This window comes from Amphiura filiformis, chromosome 7, assembly GCF_039555335.1.
Source record: "Amphiura filiformis chromosome 7, Afil_fr2py, whole genome shotgun sequence".
Lineage (NCBI taxonomy): Eukaryota > Metazoa > Echinodermata > Ophiuroidea > Amphilepidida > Amphiuridae > Amphiura > Amphiura filiformis.
Genome location: NC_092634.1, coordinates 42626539 through 42650702, shown reverse-complemented (window position 1 = coordinate 42650702; position 24164 = coordinate 42626539). Strand labels below are relative to the sequence as shown.

At 37.0% G+C, this 24164-nt stretch overlaps 1 protein-coding gene across 1 annotated transcript in view; it reads right to left on the bottom strand.

The window, feature by feature from the left end:
• Positions 1-20565, bottom strand: part of LOC140156501 (gamma-aminobutyric acid type B receptor subunit 1-like) — a 38963-nt gene extending 18398 nt beyond the window's left edge. The window contains exons 1-6 of the mRNA XM_072179444.1: positions 20340-20565; positions 11812-11949; positions 10797-10964; positions 3191-3298; positions 2445-2510; positions 671-874 (exon numbers count right to left, since the gene is read on the bottom strand). Of these exons, the coding sequence (XP_072035545.1) occupies positions 671-874; positions 2445-2510; positions 3191-3298; positions 10797-10964; positions 11812-11949; positions 20340-20564 (909 nt within the window). The 5' untranslated portion in view covers position 20565. The remainder of the gene's footprint in view (positions 1-670; positions 875-2444; positions 2511-3190; positions 3299-10796; positions 10965-11811; positions 11950-20339) is intronic.
• Between the last annotated feature and the right edge of the window lie 3599 nt (positions 20566-24164).

Sequence of the window (24164 nt, the reverse complement as noted above, 5' to 3'; positions counted from 1 at the left end):
GTTCATGAAATGTGATGGGAACGATCGTTTTGGGGTCATCTGGTTTCAACTTCACATGGAGCTGTTACAACTAATCTTTTGCACCGGTAATCGCGTGTACCGGTTCTACCGGTTCGTGAAATTCTACAAGCAATTTAAACTTACTGAAATCTTCCACCAACCATCCGCTAAAGCCGGGTAACTAGTTATTATTATTATCATTAATTATTATTATTATTATTAGGCCTTTTATTATTATTATTATTATTATTATTATTATTATTATTATTATTTATTATTATTATTATTATTGTTATTATTGTTATTATTATTATTATTATCATTATTATTATTATTATTATTATTATTATTATTATTATTATTATTATTATTATTATTATCATAATTATTATCATTATTATTTAGAAATAGAATGGGAATAGATTAAATAACGAAGACATGTAGCATGGAATATTCTTCGTCCAATAAAAAAATATACAGCGGGCATTAGGTCAAGATAGATTAACATTGTAATCTCAGCTGCCACAGAGGCTGTACGCTGTTGTTGTTGTTGCTGTTGTTGTTGGTGTTGTTGTTGTCGTTCTTGTTGTTCTTGTAGTTGTTATTGGAGGACATGTTGTAGTAGAAGTGTTAGTGGTAACAGTAGTACCATAGTGTTATACGTACTTACCAAACCGTTGAAATTTATTGAAGCTAAATTTGGATTTGGGTAAATGGCAGGTTTTAAGCCAATGAAATGTGATGAAGATGTAAGTTTGTCCATCTCCTCAAATGTACACGAAGTAACCTCGACTTGATCAATCCACCAGTCAGCGGAGGTAAAGCCAGTTAACATCCAGACGTAATTTCTGCCCCATAAACCAAACCTGTAAGCCTAACGTACATGAAAACAATACATGAGGGTGATCAAGGATGTATGAAATATTATATAAACTAAAGTATTATTTTTGTAATGATCGTACACAAAAAGAAAAAACTATGATATACAGTATAACAGTACTCATCGTACGCCAGAGTTTCTAGAATGCTGCTAAAATAAGAAAATTCTTAATGCTAATTTATTGCACATTCTATGGAAGCGTGGTTACCTTTTTGAATATTAACTGTACATCATATATAACGATTCGTAATACCCAATCGTGCTAAATTTTATGTGGTTTAGGAGGCAGAGAATTTTATTTCAATTTTATATACGCCAAAATATTTTCTGAATTTAGTCAAAATTAACACTCAATTGATGGCAAAAATTGTATGTAAATTTTACGTAGGTCCCGACTAAAGATTACTGTTTCGTCTTTATGGGAATCTAATCTCCAATATTTGGAAGAAACTTTTGGGGACCTGCGTGGAATTATCCTATAAACTGCAAAAATCCAGACCATGTATACACGAGAAATGGCTGAACCACATATTATACCCGGTTGAATATAGGAGTATAGCACGTGCAGCCAGAACAGCCTAGCGAGTTCAAATCGATAATGTATTGTGCATGTAATAGCTGCCCATTTTATTGTCGGATTTCTGTATGTAAAACACGCAGTTATCAACAATTGAGCGCTATTAATACACATTAATGTTTTTAAACAAATAAAATTCCAAAATATGGTACGTTTTCTGTATTTGCTTGTCACGTGGTATGTTGAAGTAATGAAGTTGCGATTATATGTTTAGATTTTCACGATGACACAAGAAGTCCTTGTGGCCGAGCGGTCTAAGACGCTGGTGATATGTCGATACTGTATAGGCCTACATGATAGCAGTGCAGTGCAGCGTGGGTTCGAGCCCCGCCATTTTTTTTTTTTTTAATTTCATATTATGTTAGGGAAATGTGGCTGGGAGAATGTATGTATGACGAAGAGTGATGTGGATATACAGTCTGGCAGAGCCGATTGGCGGTTTAACCGAACAATAGAAAACAGGCCCATTAAACTATTGTTGAATCAACAACACAATACACTAATATGACTACTCTTACTTTCATTTCAAATGTTATTCAGGTACTATAATTGAAGACAGAGATAAAAAATTTAAAAAAAGACTCGTTTGCATCTGACGTCACTGTCAATCAAATTCTCTATGATCCTTGATTGGTTAAATAGCGCGTACAGGGATGGTCGATTTATCTGGTGCCGATCGGAGAAAAGGAATAGCAGAAAATGGTGAAAAATGACGTACTTTTACAAGGCAAAAAGCAACTTTTCTAGGCATTGTTGACATGGTGCCTTCGCGAGAGAAAGTTTCCTGCTATAAATACCTAACTTTTGAGATGGTTTGTATGTTTGAAGGTGCAAAGTTAACAATAAGGCACCCGGTTTTACCGCCGCGTTCAGCAACTCACATCATCACGACACTTGTAAACAAAATGGGCTCGAGTTTGATTGACAGATGATGTCAGACGCAAACAAGTCTTTTTATCTTTGTCTTTCGTTATAGTTTTCTCTTACCTGACACATAAGTTTGGCTCGACTACCTGCATACATCTCTGTAAATATTATCCTTGCATCATGTCTCTATTCCAATAAATATTAAAATGAATAAGAATAAAAACATTTTAAAACACTTTCTTTATTATAAAACAATTTTCTTATGATAATGATTGTCGTCTTATTAATTTACGGTAAATAATGTTGCAGAAATAATTATTGACAAAAAATAATCTCATTTAAGATATTCGAACGTTGTAAAATATTCCCAATGCATGAGCCACAACCTTTTTGGTCGCGCATGTCGTATTTTATACACTTAAATCCGTTCGAAAAGTATTTTTGAGAAGTGAAATTTATTAATGGCCGGCGTAGCAAGAAGTATTTCCTCTGCTAGATGACCAATTAATCAGATCACACACTTGTTGATTTTTTTAATCATTCCACAGATTCAGTATCCAACTTCAAAATGTGCCCATGGTTTCTCTTTTTTCTTTAAATTCAATCATAATGTATATGTGTAGGGTAACTTTCTCCCATACACACCTTGTAGAATATATTTTTAGATGGGGTAAATTGCCCGCCGTCGATACACCTCTGACTTCCATTGAAGTTCTCTCAATTATTCTAATTATTTAGTAAGCTGTAGACTCAAACAGTTCTGATGTCACTTTACTCGTCACATGGATATTGCTATGATACCAAAACAATATATTTCAAAGTCTCATGACTTGAATCACAATAAGGACACTTGTAAATCTACTCACAATTAGGCTTTTAATCTGCTCCGAAGCATCGTCAAAATCGGTAACAATTTCATTGGCAAGGACATTTATACCCTCGCGAATTAGCAACAATGTTAGCTCCTGGGATGTCTGGAATTATTCAAAAACATCAGATATTCAGATATTCAGCAAAATATCCCCTTATCTTTATACAAGACCGTTTGACTAATTTTCGCCAGCTAAGAGCTGGCTATTTAATTCGGAGATCGTCTTTGTTTGCTAAAGAGATTACATGGTGGGGGGGGGCCTACTAGCATTGGTTTGAATTACTTTGCGGACCTTTATGGTGAAAATATAATGTAAGGCCTACTATTTGATTTGTAAGAAAAATGAAGTATGTTTTGCTGTTTCAACGAATGAAAACGAGTGAGAATTTCAAAAGTTATGGTTTGAAGGAATGACATTAAAAGTTATATGCCAGGCCTATAAGTAATAGTATACAGCATATCAACGAAAGAAATTTTTAGCATGTTTAGTATCATTTTAACAAGCGTTCTTAGCATGGGCGGCGGAACCGGGGGCCAGGGGGGCCAGTGGCCCTTCCACTTTTTTGACCGGGGGGCCTGGCCCCCCCCCCCCCACTTTTAACCCATAATGTGCTGTGTGTAACATGTCTGGATGAACAAGAATAATAAAATCTCTAAAAATGATGCACGAAATGGCTTCAATTGGGCCTTCATTTTGCAAAAGTTTCTCACTTAGGGGGGCACATCCCCCCTCAGACACCCCCTGCATCGCGCAAGCGCGACGGGATGGCCGCCTCGCGGCCATTATTTTTATTTCTTACATCACCCTGACTGCCCCCCCACTTTCAAAATCGTTCCGCCGCCCCTGGTTCTTAGATTTACATTTGCAGACCTCCTGGAGACCAACACAGCATGAGATGTGAGTGTATTGATAACAGAATTAAAACCTTTATGGATATAAAAGTCAAAGTAAAAAAAAATCCTATATCGTTTTATGGATAAAAATAACTCAAAATGTCATGAATAAAATAATTGATATCTTAAACATCAGTTTTGTCTTTTCAACGAGGAAAATGCAATGCTATTTCAGGGCCTATCTATGATATGGGCATAATTTATACATATAGGCTTAGGCCTATTGAACAATATACATGTACCCCATTTGACATGTATTATAAATAGGTAGGTAAACAAATGAATTATTGTATTATTTTATCAATAAATAAAATGACACATAAATAAAGTGAATCCACCTTTTTTATTTTATCATGTTGATTATTAAATAATTATTATGGCATTCAATAAAATGATTGAAGAGAAAACACACAATGCAGACTATAGAATGGAGTAGGTAAGATGCCATTTTCATAGCTTCGCCGGAGTATCGCACTAACAATCAACACATTTAAAAAGTTAAAAAGTTAAGATTGGAGTGAGTAATCAATCTTTATACATTTTATAATGTGCTATAGTCAACTCTACATTGCAAGTAGACTGGCAGTTTTTAGCCAATTAACTAAAAACTGCAGTGAATTTCTTAATATTATATGAGCTACTCTCTAAATTCCTAAGATTTAAAAAAGGTCTAAGAGACTTTATTAAAATGACAAAACTTTTGAAATACTTGAAATTCAAATCTTCATCAGAGTATAATATAAATCCATTAGATTTGAATTTTAAGTGTTTTCAAAGTTTTGTCATTTTAATAAGGTCCTGGAATTTAGAGAGTAAGGGTAAAAGGCAGAAAAGACAAAAAGTTCGCTGTTTCTGTGTGCATGTTCTCATCATTGATGGTTTGGTGGACTGTAATGAAACATGATGGATCCTTAAAAAGCGTGATTCTAAAAATGCCTTCCACCCAAAGTAATTACAAGGGATTTTTTTTATACATAATTTCTATATACTAAAGTGATACACCTTGAAATGTTCAAGTAATCTCAATTGATGATTTGATAATTAAATCGGTTTAACGTATAGTCTTTGTACAGGGTGTCCCAGAAAAAATTACCGGTCGAGAAATAGACATCAAAATCCAATCATCTAAACATCAGCGTGTAGCCCATCTTATTCTGCATCTTATGTCAATTTTACTGGAATCGGCTGACTGATTGGGAAGAAATGAGCGATTACATAACGCATGCCTCAATTCACTTCATTCCAAGTTTGAAAGAAAGATCATTTAACACAATGGGCACTAGTGGTTAACTGTCAATTAGACTATGCCATGGTCGATTTTTGATAAATAAAACATGTTATTATTAAATCATGATGAAAGCATTCAGTTGAACTCGAATTTATACTGATATTTTTATTACATCAAAATACTAGTATAAAATAGTGCTTTGTTACATCAAAATACTAGTATAAAACAGTGCTTCGACTGTTAAAGTTTTGTCTAAATACAACTTATTTTGTTTTCCGCGGACAATTCTTCAAACAAAAACATGGCGCCGCCATGGGTGGTCCTGTTTCACCAACGACATGCAATCTTTTTATGGAACAGTTCGAAAGCTTAGCCCTTGAATCTGCACCACATCCACCCAGAGTGTGGCTTCGCTACGTGGACGACACGTTCGTAGTTATTAAACGGGAGCATTTCAGCGAATTCACAGAGCATATCAACTCGCAAATTGATCACATAAAGTACACAAGTGAAGCGGAGGCGGATGGGCAGCTTCCTTTCTTAGATACTTTGGTCAAGCGCTCCGAGGACGGTTCTTTACGGGTCGGTGTGTATCGTAAACTTACACACACTGACCAGTACTTCAAATTTGACAGCCGTCATCCGCTAGAGCATAAGTTGAGCGTAATCAGGACTTTGTTCCACCGGGCGGATTTCGCAGTTACGGACCCATTTAGACAGAGAGAAAGAAATCTCGCATGTGCAGTCCGCGCTCCAGAATTGTGGATACGAGCGTTGGACATTTCACAAAGCTCGCAAACCGAAAAAACAAACAGATAACTCTTCTGCAGACTTGTACCCGAGTCCAGCTTGTCCGAGTCCGAGCCGAGCCGAGTCCATTTGTATCCGAGTCCGAGCCAAGTCCGAGTCCTTTTGTGTCCGAGTCCGGACTCGAGTCCAAGTCCAGGGTGCCGAGTCCAACAGTCCAACAAAAATAAGACCCGAGTCCGGACTCGAGTCCGGCTCGAGTCCGGACTCGGTCAGAGTCCATGACCAGAGGTGGAGGCGGGGGGGTCATTCAACTTGAATGTGACATGCATCTGCCTACTGGCATTGCTTAGTAGGAATTTGTATAAAAATGGGTCATTGGGTATAACAAAATGAAAAAGCTAGGGTAATTGGGTATAAAATTTTGAAAGAAGGGGTCATTTTGTATAAAATTTTGAAAAAATGGGTCATTATTCCAAATAATGGAGCAAAATTGTATATTTTGTTTCTAATTTGAAAATTTACAATACAAATTTGCTGAATTTCAAAGTTTCCGCATAATTTTAAGGCATTTTGATGATAAAATTGCAGAAAGAGAAGGTCATTGGTCAAAGGTCACTCACTACACCACACCACACACCGCTCTCCCTATGCACACCCACCCTACCAAACACCACCCCACCCCACACAGTTGACATTTCAAAGACTCAACCCAGGTCAACCAACCAACCAACAGTACACATGGTACACACAATACTTCAATACAAAGACCCATACCCATGAGCAGCTACATGTACTATGTAACTCCTCACTCCTGAAGGTAAAAACTACATGTATCTGACCACCTGTATCAGACAGCAGTCATGTGGGGGTATTTGTGTGTGTGTGGCACACTACATGTAAACTCAGGACTAGAGAAATGTCACTAGGCTTTGTAGCCTGTGTGAAGCATAAAGATGTGTTAATGAATTGCAATGTATTCAAATACATTTTAGAGGGAGGCTCCCTATTATTGTAAACATTTTTATCCATTTTGACACCCAAATTTGCCCTGGCAACCTCCCTATTTCTGGCATATTTTGTGCCCTTGAAGTTGCATGTACATTGAAAGTCTCCCTATTTTTTGTTTGAATCCTCTCTATTTTCTGGATGTTAATGTTGGTATCTCTGCATCATCATCGTCATCATCTTTATCATCATCATCACAATAATAATCATACTAACAGAAATTCACCTTTAATTCTAAACATCTTTTCAAAATTGTCCCACACAAATGTGCTGTGAGTAGTAGATGAGCACACACAAACTACAGACACCGTAGCCTTGTCATGGACCTACCAATTTACTGAGTGGAAGCTGAGATGTAGGGTCCAGTGCATGTTTCTCTCTTAAATTTTAATGGATTGGAAAGTTCCATGAAAAAACTCTTAGATATTTGTTATAGTCCAAATATTCAAATTATGCATTTAATTAATTATCAATTATTTCATTACTAAATTAATGATAAGAATAATAATTATGATTCTGCTAAGTGACAGATAAATCTAAATAATTTGCTGGATATGTAGGATATATGACAGATCACAGATTTGACAGCCCCCAATTAATTTGGAAAATGTTCAAATAAGTAAAGTCAACTTGAACAAATTTGAGATCTATTTTGACATTTTTAGATTTATCATTTCACATGGATTTAATTGGACTGGACTCGGACCGGACTCGGCTTCGAGTCCGAGTCCGTTTGTGTCCGAGTCCGAGCCGAGCCGAGTCTTTTCGTGTCCGAGTCCGAGCCAAGTCCGAGTCCAACAAAAAGTGGACTCGAGTCCGGACTCGAGTCCGAGTCCGGACTCGAACGATACATCTCTGCTCTTCTGCGCCGAATGCTCACACCAAATGCAAAGCTAATATCAACTTGCCATATGTCAAGGGTACCAGTGAGAAACTTCAGCAGTATGGGGTTTTTGCCACCTTTAGACCCCTCACCACGCTGCGTAAGAATCTGGTAGCACCTAAGGTAGCACCTAAGGACCGCACTGAAAAAGAAGATCAAACAGGAGTTATATACCACATTCCATGCACGGATTGTAGCTCTGTTTACATTGGTGAAACCGGAAGGAAACTCAAGTTCAGACTTAAGGAGCATAAATCAGTTGCTCCAAGTGCCAATTCTCCTGCATCTGCTCATACCAAGTCCGGTCACAATATTGACTGGGACGGAGTTACTATTTTGGAAAAGGACAGCAGGAACGATACAAGGAAAATTCGCGAAGCGATCCACATTAGGAGAGACCCGCAGCCCAAAATCAACACCTCGCAGGGGTACGAACTACTAGTATCTCCAGTTTACAACAGCTTGCTGAAATCAGTGAAACCAACTGGCAACTCTAGTAGAAGATCGACTAGAAACACTGATTTCAGCAGCATCTCACACACCATCACCCACTGAGGAAGGAACCAGTTGGTTCTGAAATATTTGGGGAAAATAACCTGGTGAGTGCGGTTGAAAGTTTTAATCTTTTTACTTCTAGTATAAAATTGTTATGAAAAAGTTTATATAATTATATTAGTAACAGTAAAAGTAAAGTATACGTAGGCTTATAATTATTATTGAATGCAACATATCATAATGTCATAATTATATTAGCACTTCAATACTGAACAATTCTGATTTCAGAATCTACCAGTTTATTGATCGCGAAAGTCCGAGTTAAAAATCATTTTAAACGGGACTTTGATCGGGCAAAGTCCCTAACACAAACACTGTCAATCATACTTGTTTATCAATCCAATTTAACCTCACGCACAAAGCCTGGAAATACAAGCATGGTACAAGACGCGCTCATGCACCTACTATTCCCTCTAAGCAAAGGCCGCATAGTCGTGTACCTTGTAGTTATTAATGGTACTGGCAGGTGCCCGGAGGATTTAAACCATAACGCGATCTGGGCGACCAATCACAAGCCAGATCCATTTAAAGATGAATTACATCATGGGAGTACGGTGACTGAAAAGATCAGTTATGAAAATCTATCAATTGTGCACAAATTAAATTAAGCTATCAATGGACTGTATAATTTGTTCTGTGAAATCCTTTTCATTCTTTTTAAACATTCTATTTCTTGAAAAACATTTAATTAGGTTTTGTTCAAATTTGAAAACCTGCACGATATTGAAAATGAAAGCTTGTATGCAAGATGATGGTCGGTACTTGTAAATATCTTTTTTCGTTAGTGTTGATATCACTGGTGCATAAAGAATTGCATAAAGAATTCCAGCTGGCTTTAAAAAAATCCCACACACATTAATTAATGTTTTAGGAATATTTCCAAAAAATTGTAATGCAAAGTTTAAATCTTTTAAAACTTCAACATTAATGTTGCATAGTATCAAAGATCACACGTAAAACTGTAAGCACTGATCATTGTCATTCTTGGCTCAAATGTTCTTTGGAAAGTTAAAATACAACATATATAGTTGCACAACCTAAAGAATTACAGTTGTAAAGCTTCCAATTGCAAAAATCAAAGTTTTATCGGTCAAACTGTTATTCATCTTCAATGAAAGCATGAATAACATAACACCGTCGGATTATAAAATATGTAATGTGATCTCACTTTAATGAGATACACAAACTTTAGGAAGCGGTGAGCGAGTATGAAAAAAACGACTGTTGATCATACTTGGAATGAACTGGATTAATGCGCGCATTATGTAATCGTTAATTTCTAAGCACCCAGTCAACCGAATCAAATAAAATTTTCACATGTGATGCACAATAAAATAGGCTATGCGTTACATTTTAAATTTTTTGATTCTGATGTCTGTTTCTCGACTTACGTTCAATTGTATTCGCTCGGTATTTTGTTTCTGGGACACCCTGTATTCCCTCTTGGCAAGGCAAACACGCTGTTAAGTACACATAAATTCATGAAACATATCTCCAGACGAGTCACAAGTCACATAATTATCATGAAAACAGTCACGTAGTTCACGCAGTCACGTAGTTTGCGCAGTGTATCAAAATTAGTGTTTTTCGTCTATTCCCATTTTTTTGGCGCATTTGGTCAAAAGTGCCCCTTAAAAAGCGCCCAATTATGGCAAATTTGTGGCTGGCACTAATCACCAAAAAGTAGGTATAGAGAAAGTCAGCATCCGAAAGTCTGATCAATTTTTTTTTTCGAAGACCCCCCCCCCCACTCGATATGACCAGACCTTTAAATATAAAGTATAAAGTCTGGTCATTTCAAGTGGCTCCATTGGTGAATTTTGAAGAAGTAGGCTTTTCAAAAACTCCATTTTAATACAGCCTGTGTATAACATGTCCTAGAAATTAATGTAAATATATCGTCAGCCTGCTACGCTAATTGCCTAACTCATTTTTTTGTAATTTTGAGAACAAAGTACAAAATATAGTTCAAGCATGCATTTAATTTTATTTATTCACCAATTGTTTCACAGGAACATAATTATGATCCGAAATAACTAGGGTGATTACGTAACTTGTTGCATGCTTCACATGCTTGAACCACATTTTGTTCATTGCTCTCAAAATTGCAAAAAATGACTTAGGCAATAAGCGTAGGCTGACGATATGTAAAACAGTTGCCAAAATGTGCCAAATTTTTGTTGGCCGCATTTGACGTCATTGCTATGTACCAGGATTCCTACACATACACCTCACTGAAATCCGTCGATACTCAGCTGTTCTGTACTTTATTTCAGTTTTTCTTACCTGTAAGAAGGAGTCTACTCTTTCATTGACCATAGCGACTCGTTTCCATCCCATAGACTTTATGAATGCCACCTTCGCAGGTGTAACTATGGAGGTTTCATAATTACTTTGAACCGTTAATGGATACTTATCTCGGTTCTTTAAAGATGGTGAAGTAGCACCGACTACCTGCAATGAAGTCATATGGCATATTTTGAAACAATAATTCGGCGCGTCAAATAACTTTATTTTACTTTTCTAGCATAGATTTATTCGCTGATCGCACAGTCATCTCAAAACAAGGTTTTACCCGCAAAGTGTGTGCTATGTGCTTTAACTATCGCGTACGCTTTGCAAAAAAAATTGCAGGGAGAAGCTCATTTTGGTAGCACATTTTCCAGTTGGCCTCTGCAAACGCTCGCTTAAGGCGCTCTAACTTTGCCGTGAACATATCTTAAAATGTCTCCCACAGAAGATCATTTCTGCCATGCCCTGCAGGCATTTGGAAAGCTCATGTAGCTACCAATCAAGATTGGCAGAGCTTCAAAAGGTTAATAGCTATCTAGGCGTCAACCCGTCAGCGTTATATTAGAAAACTGTTGTTAATGCATAGATTACCTTCGATATAAAAACAAGGTATTAACAAACAAAAACGGTAGCTTTATCTTCCCATGGTGGTGTGCAGGAGTGTAGCAAGAGCCTCTGGCCCATGGACAAGGAGCAGTGCGGGCCTTAACATCTCCTTTATCAGCACTTATACCATTTTCGCCTTTGCGCGGGCACCTGAACCCTCGGGGCCCATGAACTTCGCCCACCCTGTCCACCCGCCTGCTACGTTCCTGGCGGTGTACTCCCTGTCATTTATGGTGTTCGGGTCTCGTTTTTAGTTCCAATATCGAAACTTGGGATCCTATTGTTATGGTGATATGCCATCATGCGGGTTTGTGGGATGAGTGGGGCTGCTTTTGGCTATAATCAAATTACATCATCTCGTGATCTTTGGTGATGGAGGTGGTATACAATACATGTACATTACCTGGTTTAAACCGTAAGACGAGGCTACTTCGTTCATCTCAATACAGAGACTTGAAAACGTTGGACCAATTATTCCCAAAACAACCGGTGGTTTATAAATAAATTCATACAGACGTTGTAGCATAAGTCCGGGAACATCCTGAAGAAAAAACACCAAATACTATAAAGTATAATTTAAGACAGGGCAGTGGCAGAGAGGAAAGTGACTTAAAGGACAGGGATCTACAAATTAATGCAATAGGCGGTGTACTCGTCTGACGTCGCCATTTATTTTGCGGATAAATGCTGAAAATGACTAAACTTTTTTTCCATGTCACAGTGAAAAAATAGTAACATGAGATTTGGAATTGGATCAAAATACGGGACTTATTATTTTTAGCAATGCTACGTTGCGTGTGATACCATCACACTTCATCAGGCATCTGACCCGCTGGAATGGTCATGCAACAGACGGCTAGGGATCGGCTTGATGGCTCTTTGGGAGAGGCTATTTGGAAGAGAGTAGAATCACCATCACTCAAAAGGGGAGGACTTCGATACAACCTATCTCACGCATGGGACAGACCCATCAAGCCGATCCCTAGCTGTATGTCACCAGGGTCTATGATGTCACATGACCAGTCCAGCGGGTCAGTTGTCTGATGAAGTGTGATGGTATCACACGCAACGTAGCATTGCTAAAAATAGTAGGTCCCGTATTGTGATTCAATTCGAAATTTCCATCCATATATGTCTTGCCCTTTTGTTTTGTCCCATTGTCATTTGTATTGTATTTCTTTTTGCTCAAAAGTCTGATCAGCTGTCGATTATATCAAATAATTTGGACGAAGGTCACATTACTTGCATAATTTGGTCAGTTCAATAAATTCTGAACAAATACATGTTCGTATTTAGAAACACTGGTCACATTATCTGGCTTCTTTGAACAGGTGTTCGGCTTTTCAACAAACTTAAATTTCATTAAAGTCATAATGTACAAATTGATTTTTTTTTTCAAACCTGATTTTGTTAGGCTATTTGTAATGTTTAAATATACACTAACTTAAACCTCAAATGGAATCAGCCAAATTCGTTGTGTTTGTCAGATAAACAGCCATTTTGACATAATGTCATAATTCGGATATTTAATCCCTCATTTCTGCTTAAAATAGGCAGAACCCATTCCTTACAGTTATTACTAATATTATTTCAACATGTTGGGTAGAGAATAACAAAATTAAAATTTGACGGACATCGTATATTATGGCCTTTAAGTGTAGCATTCATATTTTAACGATGTGGATGGACGATAGAGGACTTTAAAGCAATAATGTGCGACTTGCATAAAAATAGATTCCTATTTAAATGTTAGTTTTCACTGATAGCTACAGATCGCATTGTCCCCTAAACTCCCCTTTTAATATCGAGCCAAACAAATGAGGTAAAACGAAGAAAATTGGTATTTCATTCCAGCGCCTACAATGCGTGTATTTAGCGCGTTGATTATTATGATCATGATTATCGGGAGCTTCACGCAGCTAATGACGTACAGGCTGAGTCAAAAAGAAGTGCTCTCATGTTTGAGGGGCTGTAACTCGTAATCTGCAAAAGATCTGCTAAAAATAAAAATACCACTGGAAAGATCAAATTCTACACGTCTAAATAAAAACAAAGAATTGTTGCAATTGCTCACAGCAAACTCAAGTTATACTCATTTGAATACAGCCACCCATTTTTATAGCTGCACACGGCTGATTGATTTTCATCCATTTCAATTTCGACGAATCAGCAAAGTGCTAATAGGATTTATTGTTGAAAAGACAACTTTTGCTTTTAATTAATATTCAACAAAGTCCATGACGGTACTATAGTTTGTAGGGATAACGATTCAAGTCTTTATTTGCATGTGAATGTCGTGCCTTGGTAAGTGAAACCGTGTGCAGCTGCAAAAATGGGTGCTTGTATTCAAATGAGTATAACTTGAGTTTGCTGTGAGCAATTGCAACAATTCTCTTTTTTTATTTAGACGTGTAGAATTTGATCTTTCCAGTGGTATTTTCATTTCATGACCATGCAACCTCATATCTCTAATGTCATTCGTTGTTCAGCGCTTCAACTACGTAATATCAGCCGGATCCGCAAAAACCTAAGTCGCGATGCTACTGAACAAATTATTCACCCATTCATCTCTTCTCGTTTGGATAACAACAATGCACTTCTTTATGGATTACCAGCAAACCAAATCTATCGCCTTCAGACAATTCAAAACACTGCCGCTCGAATTCTTACCAGAAAATATTGCCATATCACGTCAATCCTTAAGGAACTGCATTGGCTTCCTTTCGCACAAAGAATTGTTTTTAAACTTATGTTGATTGTATATAAATGTATTAATGATATTGCTCCGTCATATTTATCTAAACTCCTTTCACATTATGTTCCCACCCGTACGGTTCGATCTGGAAACATGCAAACGTTTTCAATGTTGATTTTAGAGAGCTGTTGGTGGGATCCAAACAGAAGAAATTCTGTTTTATCATCATTTAACTTCAAGAAGTTTGATTTCATCCAATTACGGATTTCACTGATACAAATTTCAAGAGAAGCAATTGCAGAATTAGCACTATGTTGAGAAGATTCAAATGATAAATAAAGTTGTGTGTCGTCCGCATAAACATGATAATTCAATTGATGGCGAAGAGTCCCGTACAGGGTAGGTGTAAATGGTAAGCCACTGAGGTCCAAGTACAGAGCCTTGAGGCACAGAGTAATCAAGAATGGTAGAATGAGAAGTAGCATTGCCAATGCGAACAAATTGCGGCCTATTTGTAAGATATGATTTGCACCACTCTAGGGCAAGATCTTGAATGCCGAGAGATAATAGTGAAGACGGGAGATAAGAATATTATGGTCAACAGTGTCAAATGCAGCACTTAAATCGAGAAGAATCAAAGCTGTGATTTGGCCATTGTCAAGTGATGTAAGGATGTCATTGTTAACTCGAAGAAGAGCAGTTTCTGTTCCGTGGTAGTGTTTATATGCTGATTGTAAAGGATCTGATAGGGAAAATGTATTAATATGGTTTGAAATTCTGCTAGAAACAATTCTTTCAATTGTCTTTCCAAGAAATTTGAGATTGGATATAGGTCTGTAGTTGTTGAACATTTCTTTATCCAAAGTAGGTTTTTTAATAAGAGGACGAACATAAGCAGTTTTTTGACTTTGTGGAAAAATTCCTGTAATAAACGATTTGTTGACAATGTCAGTAATGTTTGGCACGAAAATATCAATGTTGTCCTTAATTAGAGATGTAGGTAGAGGATCTAATTCACATGATTTCGATGGCGATTTCATGATGACTTTTCTAACCTCATCACTATCAGTGGGTGCGAAAGAATTCAATTTTGGTACAGACGAGCAGGACGGATTTGATGTAGCACAAATAGGTTTTATAATGAAAGTTTTCCGAATGGTTTCTATCTTCACGGAAAAAATCAGCAAATTTGATTGCAAGTGATTCATCAGAATCAGAAGACGGTAGCACAGTTATTTTAGATTTTTGAAGAAGTCTGTCAATGACATTAAACAGTTTCTTGTGATCACCCGCACTTTCACTAACTTGTGAAGAATAATATTCCACTTTTGCATTTTGGATCATGTTTTTCACCAGGGCACGTTGATTTTGATATTCCAGCCTGTAAACCTCAAGTTTGGTTTTCCATTATTGCGCCACTTTCGTTCAAGCTGACGCCGTTTCTTCCTGGCTGCGCGAATATCATCATTGAACCACGGAGATTCAGTGCAAAGTTTGACAGCACGGGTTTTTGCAGGAGCGCATTTTCATAACTTTCCACACAAGAATCAATATCATTATTTGAAAAATCAGTGTTTGAAAGACTGTTAACAATATCACTACAGAATTTTTCAGAATCAATATTTTTGAGACGCCGGGTTGTTATTTTCACTTTATACAGAAATTCATACATTAAATTTCTTATCCTATTGTTTTTAAGCAACGATTTATAAATTAAATTAGACATGACTAGACAAAATATGCATTGTAAATACAACAGTGATATTTTTACCAAATAAAGTATTGTCCCTTATCTTGAAAGTAAAATTTGATGGTTTCGGTGTTTTCCAATTGAAACAATTATGTTTTCTAACATATCTACCAGTTCAAGTTTTCATGAAAATTCGGATTTCAAAAAATGTGACTTCAAAAATACATCCCCTACAGACCTGAGAATTGGCAGAATTATTCTTTAAAATGTACTCTAGGTCTTGGTCTTCAAACAAACAATCTCATACATATTTTTTAAACTGAAGATTTTTAATAGACTTGAAACATTATTTGAAACTTAATCCAGTTAAATACATGTACATTGCTCATTTCAAGTTATGCACAAATCGGTAATAGTATTAGGATTAAGATTCTAATTCCCTGCAATCAATCTACACTCTAGATGTTAATACATTGTCTGTTGTTGTTGTTTTATTTTATTTCTTTTTACACCTTTCGACTGCACTCATAGAAAATGACTTGTTCGCCTTGTTGGCGCAAATTATTCAAAAGGAGTTTGGACAACTTAAAAATAGTGTAAAAGTTGCCAAAACAACATTCATTTTAGTTATCCGAACTTAAAAAATGCTGAAAAAGCTCAAACAGTTCCGTCAACTAATCAACTTTGTTGGCATTACTTTAAAAGTTGATGTAAGTCGTTGCGTCAACTTTTTAAGTAATGCCAATTCAAGTTCAGGGAACTTAGAAAAATAAACAAGGTTCAAAGAACCAATTAGTTGAGTTATTGTAACTCAACATGTAAGTTGATGTAACTCGTTCATATTAAGTTACTGGTACTTATTGTTTTGAGTTATTCCAATTTGGTACTTTGGTACTTGGATCATTTTCTGCACAATTAGCAGTATTCAAATATTTATTTTTGTAATCAGTGCAAAATTTTGTATACTATAGCACATCTCTAGAAAATTATGCTAACCTAGGCTAGTTTCATTTTCTGAGTTGTAACAACTCAATAAAGTAAGTGCAAATGAGTGCGACCAACATAATGATATCGAGTCAGCGTTACTCAAAATTGTACGCGTTGGCATTACTCGGAAAGTTGACGCAACGACTTACATCAACTTACTGAGTAATGCCAACGAACAATTTCTAAGAGTGTGTGATTCTATCTGGGCCATTTTGTACAACATTGGGGTCTGGCCCTCGAAGTCTACGATGTCCGGGAATCGCCTAATTTACATGCAAAATCATGCCAGTGTTTCTGTAAAGAAACGGGCTGCTTAAAATCATTAAAAATTATTCGAGCTCTCCCATCTGAGGTACACTTGCAGTATTTAACATTACTAATCATGACCAATCCAAATTTTGCCAAAATTATGCAAATTACTGCTCATTTTAATGCTTAATTTAGCTGTCCATGTGTTTTTCTGAGAATTGAAATTAAGAGCGCACAACCATTATAAACCATATAATTCTATTTGGTGGTGTGAAATTATAACGGCACCTGTATTATATATCTCACCGGAATTAGGCTAGCTCACATCACACACTATAGGTGGCGCTATTCGTCCATAGGGAAGTGGAATGTGCATGTACGGTCCAAAAATGGCTTTACTGTGGGGCTCAATGGAGAAAATCACTAAAAATTTATTTTGACAACCAAAACCTAAGTGATGTTGACTTATGTTGGTACTGGCATGATACTGGATTCATAGACTATCACATAGTGCAATCCATGTTCCACCAAGTCGACGCTCGATTTAGCTCAAAAGCAATTTGTGTGTAAATCAAGACCATCCAAAACAGCTTTCTTACAGTAAAGAATAGGAGGTCATCTTGGGTCACATACAGTAGTGTGCATTGTACATGTGCCTGCTGTCACAATTTCACACACAAAATTTTGGGCAATTTGATGACACTATTTTTGTCTGTAACTTCAAAAGTATATGCACTAGAAACATGATTGACCCCTTATTGTTTAGGTAATTTAATTCTCTTTCACATGAAAGAGCTTTCAGCTAAAAATATTGAACTTCAAAATTTTATGAACATCCCTACCGTAATACCGGATAAAATAAGGCAACCGGGAAATTTTTCGTCAGTGCCCCCAAAATGCTTATTAGTGTTAGTTATTTGCGTGTTAGTTAAATAGGCCATATCATTTGTTCCCGTGCAAGTTATTTGTTAGTCATATTGAGTAGAATAGCTACATGTTTGTCATCTTAACAAGACCCGAGTAGTTACAAATAAGATAGTATTCGCTTGTCTTATCCAACCCTTATTACGTTTACTAGAGATCAAAGTCTTTCAATTATTTAATTATTTGCTCGGATGACACTTTCATCAATATTATACGTCAAGTGCTAGTGATTTGATCATCTGCAAATGCCAAGACAAGTAAATGGAAATAAATGTGAGACATATCGTTGAAACGTTGAGTAAATCTATTTTAAGGGAATGGGTAGCAACGTTTTCACAGTATTTATTGTGGGACATTAGAGCACATCAGACATATCAAAATGTATTCTGAATACGAGGAATAATTTAGATTTTTTTGAAATTTAGGTCTTGGGGGGGGGGGATGTATATCTTCAATACGAAAGGTTAGAATTTTCAATTGATGGTCGGCCTTTCCTCCCAACAACATATACTTTCAGTACATATCATTAGATTTATAAAGTTTACTTCGAGGAGTGTTAAATATCAAAAATTAAACAAAATATCAAATATCTGAATATTAGGGTTTTTAAAAAATAGATAAATAAAACATATTTCAGTAGATTAACGACCACTACATGCATAATGTTTGCAAAATTATACTTTTTCGTCGTGTTGCATGAACCACGTGACGCGGTTCAAAACTGTCAATATCAACGTCCTCTTTTTTTATACACCGACCTCGCACGCATTTCAATGGATAGTCTGCACGTATAAACCTGGGGGGTACTTAACACAAATGACCATACGGGTATGCTCATCTGGAAAGACCACCCCCCCCCCCTTTTTTTTGGATTTCGCAGCTCCGAATACCCCCTATGTTTTGCCAAAATAGAACTCCGAAATACCCTTGATTTATATAATTTCAGCTCTAAACAACGCCAAAATTGCTCATTCCTCATATTTCTGGGGTTTTTTTTCAGGCGATTTTCAACCAGAAAGCCAAGAAAGACCCTTGATTTTCACTGTTCGCAGCTCCAAAAGTCCCCAAATTACTTGTTCGCAGCTCCAAAAGACCCCATTTTACACTCTTTTACCAGTACGCCGTTAGCTCACAAAGACCCACTATCTCAAAATTCCGGGGGAACATACCCACCAAATTTTTTTGATGTGCCCCGGGTATAAACCGCACGTATGAATGTGCACACCTCGCTGTTGCTTCTGACAAAGTGGATCATGTAGTTAGACTTACCTTCGTATGTTCAATATCCTTGACTGTCTTTAATGTATTGTAAAACGGACAGATTTTATCTAATTTCTGCGTTGTCTGAACGTTTATTTCGTACGTACAGAATTTTCAGTATTGGTTAATTAAGCGACTTCGCACAGTCGCACAGTGGTCCACAATCACCTCAAAGTGTGCCAAAAGTAGCAAAGGAACATAATCGTCATACAAAAATGAAAAGAATGTTATACTAGGGGTTTTGGTGACCGCAGAATTCAATGAAGCCATTTATGAAAACATATGACGTCATCAAATTGCTGAATTTTGATTGGTCGGTTAAATTTTCAATGCTAATGTATTATCTTGATGACCGAAAGGCGAAATTTTCATTTTTGGGGAGTTCTGGACACATATAATTTGATGAAAGTAATTTTTAAAATGTATGACGTCATCGAAATGCTTAAACTTGATTGGTCGTATGAATTTTCAAACTTTCAAACTATCCACTTCAAAGGATATTACATTTGCTTTCACATGAATTAAAAGGTGCTTTTAATATGCAAGAAAAAAGATATTTGAAATATGGTCGGTCGGTGGTTTTTTTTCCGGAAAGCTAAAATGACCCTAAGAGCTTGAAAAATTTTGACAAAATCTGATCAGCTTTTGCAAACATATTAGAAATATTTTTCAGTCAAAATCAACATATTTTGGCCAAACAAAACTACCAACTTAACATGATTTCAGCAAAATTATAAAAATCTCCTAAAACGAAAAATCTGGGTAGGTCGGGCAAGTGAAACATGGTTTTTTTATCGCCTTAGCAAGGATTCAAACAAAATTCAAAAGGGATTTTAATGACGAGGATTTTGGCAGGTCAAGGGGGGGCAACACACATTTACGAGGCACCTTTTAAAAATTGTGCTTTGCAAAGGCTCAGGAAAACGAAAACAATCAAATATGCAATATTTCCTACTCGCTACGCTCGTTACGCTCGCATCATATTATCTACGCCGTTGTTTAAAGTTTGGAAACCCAAAAAATTGGCATGTACAAAAGGAAGGCCGTATTTTGGCAGGTCAAGAGGGGTGTACCTTTTGGCACGCCGTTTTGGAAATTTTACCCCCACTCATTGCTTTGTACTTACCCTAGGTGAGTCGGTCCAACGTAAAAATAATTCATATCCGTCTAATATGCCTTCTATTTCATTTGCGTGTTTGACGCAAGTTTCAGTCGCCTGAATAGTTAAATCTGATCCAAGAAAAGCCCCGATATAAAGAGGAATCCGACTGGTATCATTTACAGTTAATATCGCATCAGCATTCATGGTCAGGACGAAGCATATCAATATTGGCAATTTCATTTTTGACATAATCTGAAATTAGAAGATATTTTGATGAAAGCTATCTGCATAAATCTGATTTTGAAAGATTTGCGATTTGCGCCAATGATCATTTTTGAAAGTTTTTGAATTACCACCAGTGGGTAATTCACCAGCGAAGTGGTTACGTAACTTTCTAGTAACTGGATCACACACCTTTTGGAATTGGTAGTACATGCCATAGACTTTGGATTGCGATCATTTCGATCGTGGTGCAGAACTAAAAAGCGTGATCCAGATGGCATGGTGATAATCGGATTACACATAACACTTCGCTGGCGAATACATTATAGAGGTTGTGCATGAAATTATTGATTGGCTCCAAACAAAGGATTTGAACCGATGTCCTTCACCGTAATCATGGCGCAGTACAGTCCATTCAATCAAATGTTGTCATCAACCTATTTGATCGTAGTGCATTAGTTATGTGTGTGAGACGAAATGTCGCGGTAGATTGCAATCATGCTTTTGTTGAATGCATTTGAGTAGTTCGTCATATTTACAGGATGATACGTCATATGCACAACCTCTATTCACTGTTAGAACAATGTGTAAAACATTCGTTGGGTAACTCATTTTATCCACCATTCGAACAACCAAAGCAGGTTGGGTAAACCTTCAATGTTGGTTAAAGTTTAATCAACAAACAAACAAAAACAACTAACGAAAGATAAACCAAATCAAAATATAGCAAAATACAAACAAAACAAATAGAAAATCAAACAACCACACGTACCAAAAACAAAGCAGCTAACTTTTGATCAAGTTGATTGGTCCAGATTGAACCTGTTGCTGCGGTGTACAGTTGGCTCGTCAGCATTTCAAATGATTGCCTGCCCTGATATTCTGCTATATTTTACATGACTGTACGTTTTCTCAGATGAGATTCCTGAGTGATATCATCTTGCATAAAATACAGGTAAATGCATGGTGCTGTTTACCGGTCATTTCGCTGACTTTTCCATTTTGAGAACGAGAAAAACCAGTAAAGCTAAGATACAACCCATGCCTCACACACACATCCTCATCGTCTCCCACTTGGAGCACCATACAAAGCAAGGGAGGTGTCTGTGATATAGCACATACCTAGTGAGGGGGAAATTTACACACATACAAATTGAGACACACCAAAACCTGCACAATAAGCGAGTATATTTACACCCCCTTAACGTAGAGAGGACCACTTTTGTCTGCACTTCGTTAAGGCGTCCTCACTTTGAATGTGTGTATTCAATATCGTGTAATACCGGCCTGCGCCCCATCCCTAGAAAAAAGTAACACATATATAACAAGATATATATGCTTACCATTAGCACTCATTGAGTTGGGTACTGCATAGGTGAAAGATGACAATACAGGAACGACTCTTACACGAAACAGCTCGGTATAATATCACAAGTATTCAAGAGTTACTTTGGTTACAAGTTCTTCTGTAGAAATCTAGATTTTTCTGCCAAGCTGATTTCCGGGGCTGATTTGAGACATCTGACAATAAAATTGCATTATGTAAAGCAAAAAAAAAAAAAAAAAAACTTACCTGACAAGATTCCCTACGCTCGTCACTTGACGTAACCGCAAATTTATTCCGGTAGCATGCAACAATACTTAAGCGGCCAAATTATGCCGAATTAAAAGTCTGTGCGGATGAGTTGAATCTCTACGCACAGAAAGTACAACAACTGTAATTGAATTATGTCAATTAACCATGATAACTGTTCATTCTAAAGCTGTATTTTGTTATTCTATCGACAAAATTTTGAAAAAATTGTTTTCTCTCTTTTCATTTTTGCGCACGAAGTGCGACAGGATGCGATTGTTTGTTTAGCGACGAAGGAGCACAAATCGGCTGGGCACCGCCATGTATTGTGTCCGCTTTGAGCGCTGACATATTGGAAAATGTTGCCAATCAATATTCATGAGAGAGTAGCACAAATCAACGTCCAGTTTTCGAATTTAGGTGACTTATATGAGGCAGGTATAAAATACATCTGACTGGACGTTTTAATTACGTAACTCATAAAGGCTTTAGCTTCATCGAATGGCTACCTAGTGCTGTTGTATGATTAGTTTATATAATAATTATTGTTTTATTCATTTCTTTCTTTCTTTCTTTTTCTGTCTCTCCTCTGTATAGGTCTACAATTTATCACTCCCTCTCTCCCCCTTCTTCCTCTCTCCCCTTCACCCCTTCTCCCACCCCTCTTTCTTTTCTTTTTTTGTCTTCCTCCCCTCTCGATCTCCTCTCCTCCCTTCCTCTTTTCACCCCTCCCTTCTTCACTCCCTCCCTTTCCCCTGGTTTTTAAAATGGAAATTCGTGGAAAAAACATCATTTGACTTTAATGAATAGGCACAAAACAAATATACTGCGAAATATTTAATTGATTAAAAGCGACTTAGAAAGACATGCCTGGCAGTCTTGCCACATGGCGCTAATTATTCCTTATGTAACTATATGTTTGTAAGTTTAAAGGGGTACTACACCCCTGGCCAATTTTCTGCCTATTTTTGCATTTTTCTCAAACATTATAGCGCATTGGTGACAAGTAAGATGTGTAGCCTATATTATAGGGCCAAGGACTGCAACTACTGCATTGAAAATTCAGCAATTCAAGGCAAGTAGTTATTGATTTATTGATCAAATATTGGTTTTCCCTTATTTTTGACTCCACAGACTGTTGTCTGTGCTGAAATAAAATTTCCAGTGCAGTAGTTGTAGTCCTTGACCTTTGACCGTAAATAAAAAATATACCACATATACACAGGGTAACTACAATCTATGTGTGAACATACCGTTACTGTCCTATGTTTTTCTTAGCAAATAAAAAATTTTGGAAGATTTTCGTTTTATACCGGAAGTGACCCCTTAATGACCTTTGACCCCAAATCTGTGAGGACCCCATAGACACTGCATAATAACAATGCATGTATGTGTGCAAGTGGTGTCACTGTCCTACGTAATCTGTGAGAGAAGAAGCATTTTGAGTTGAAATTACGTTTTTGACCCCTATGACCCCTGCGTGACCTTTGACCACACGAGTTTCATATGACATGCAGAGGCATGGTCAATGATGGTTGTGACCAAGTTAGGTAGAGCAAATGTAGTGGTCGGCAGAAAGAAGAAGAAAGAAGAAAGAACCTGTAAGAAAAAAGACACAGTCGTGACTAACGTCACGGCTGTGTAAAGAACCTGTAAGAAAAAAAAATACTTCACCGCCCAGTTTTGAATCAGGACCAAGAGCTACTATAGATGAATCCAACGAGCCAAGTCATGGTCAGGATTTGGTCGGCCATCCTTGGTTTCCCGCTAGCACCAACCTGGGGTTTTGAGCACCCGATTGTGCAAATAAAAGCCGCCTAACACCTAGAAAAGATGCAAAGACGAGGAGGGTTAATAGAATAATAATATACAATAGAGGTGATCCTGTCGCATCTATTCATAAATAGTCCTTTTGTTCATCCATTTGTACATCTATGAATAGATGCTACGGGATTACCTGCGGAATTATCTCTATTGTATTATTCTATTAACCCTCCTCGACCTTCTCTAGGTGTAAGGCGGCTTTTATTTGCACAACTGTTGGAACTGTATTG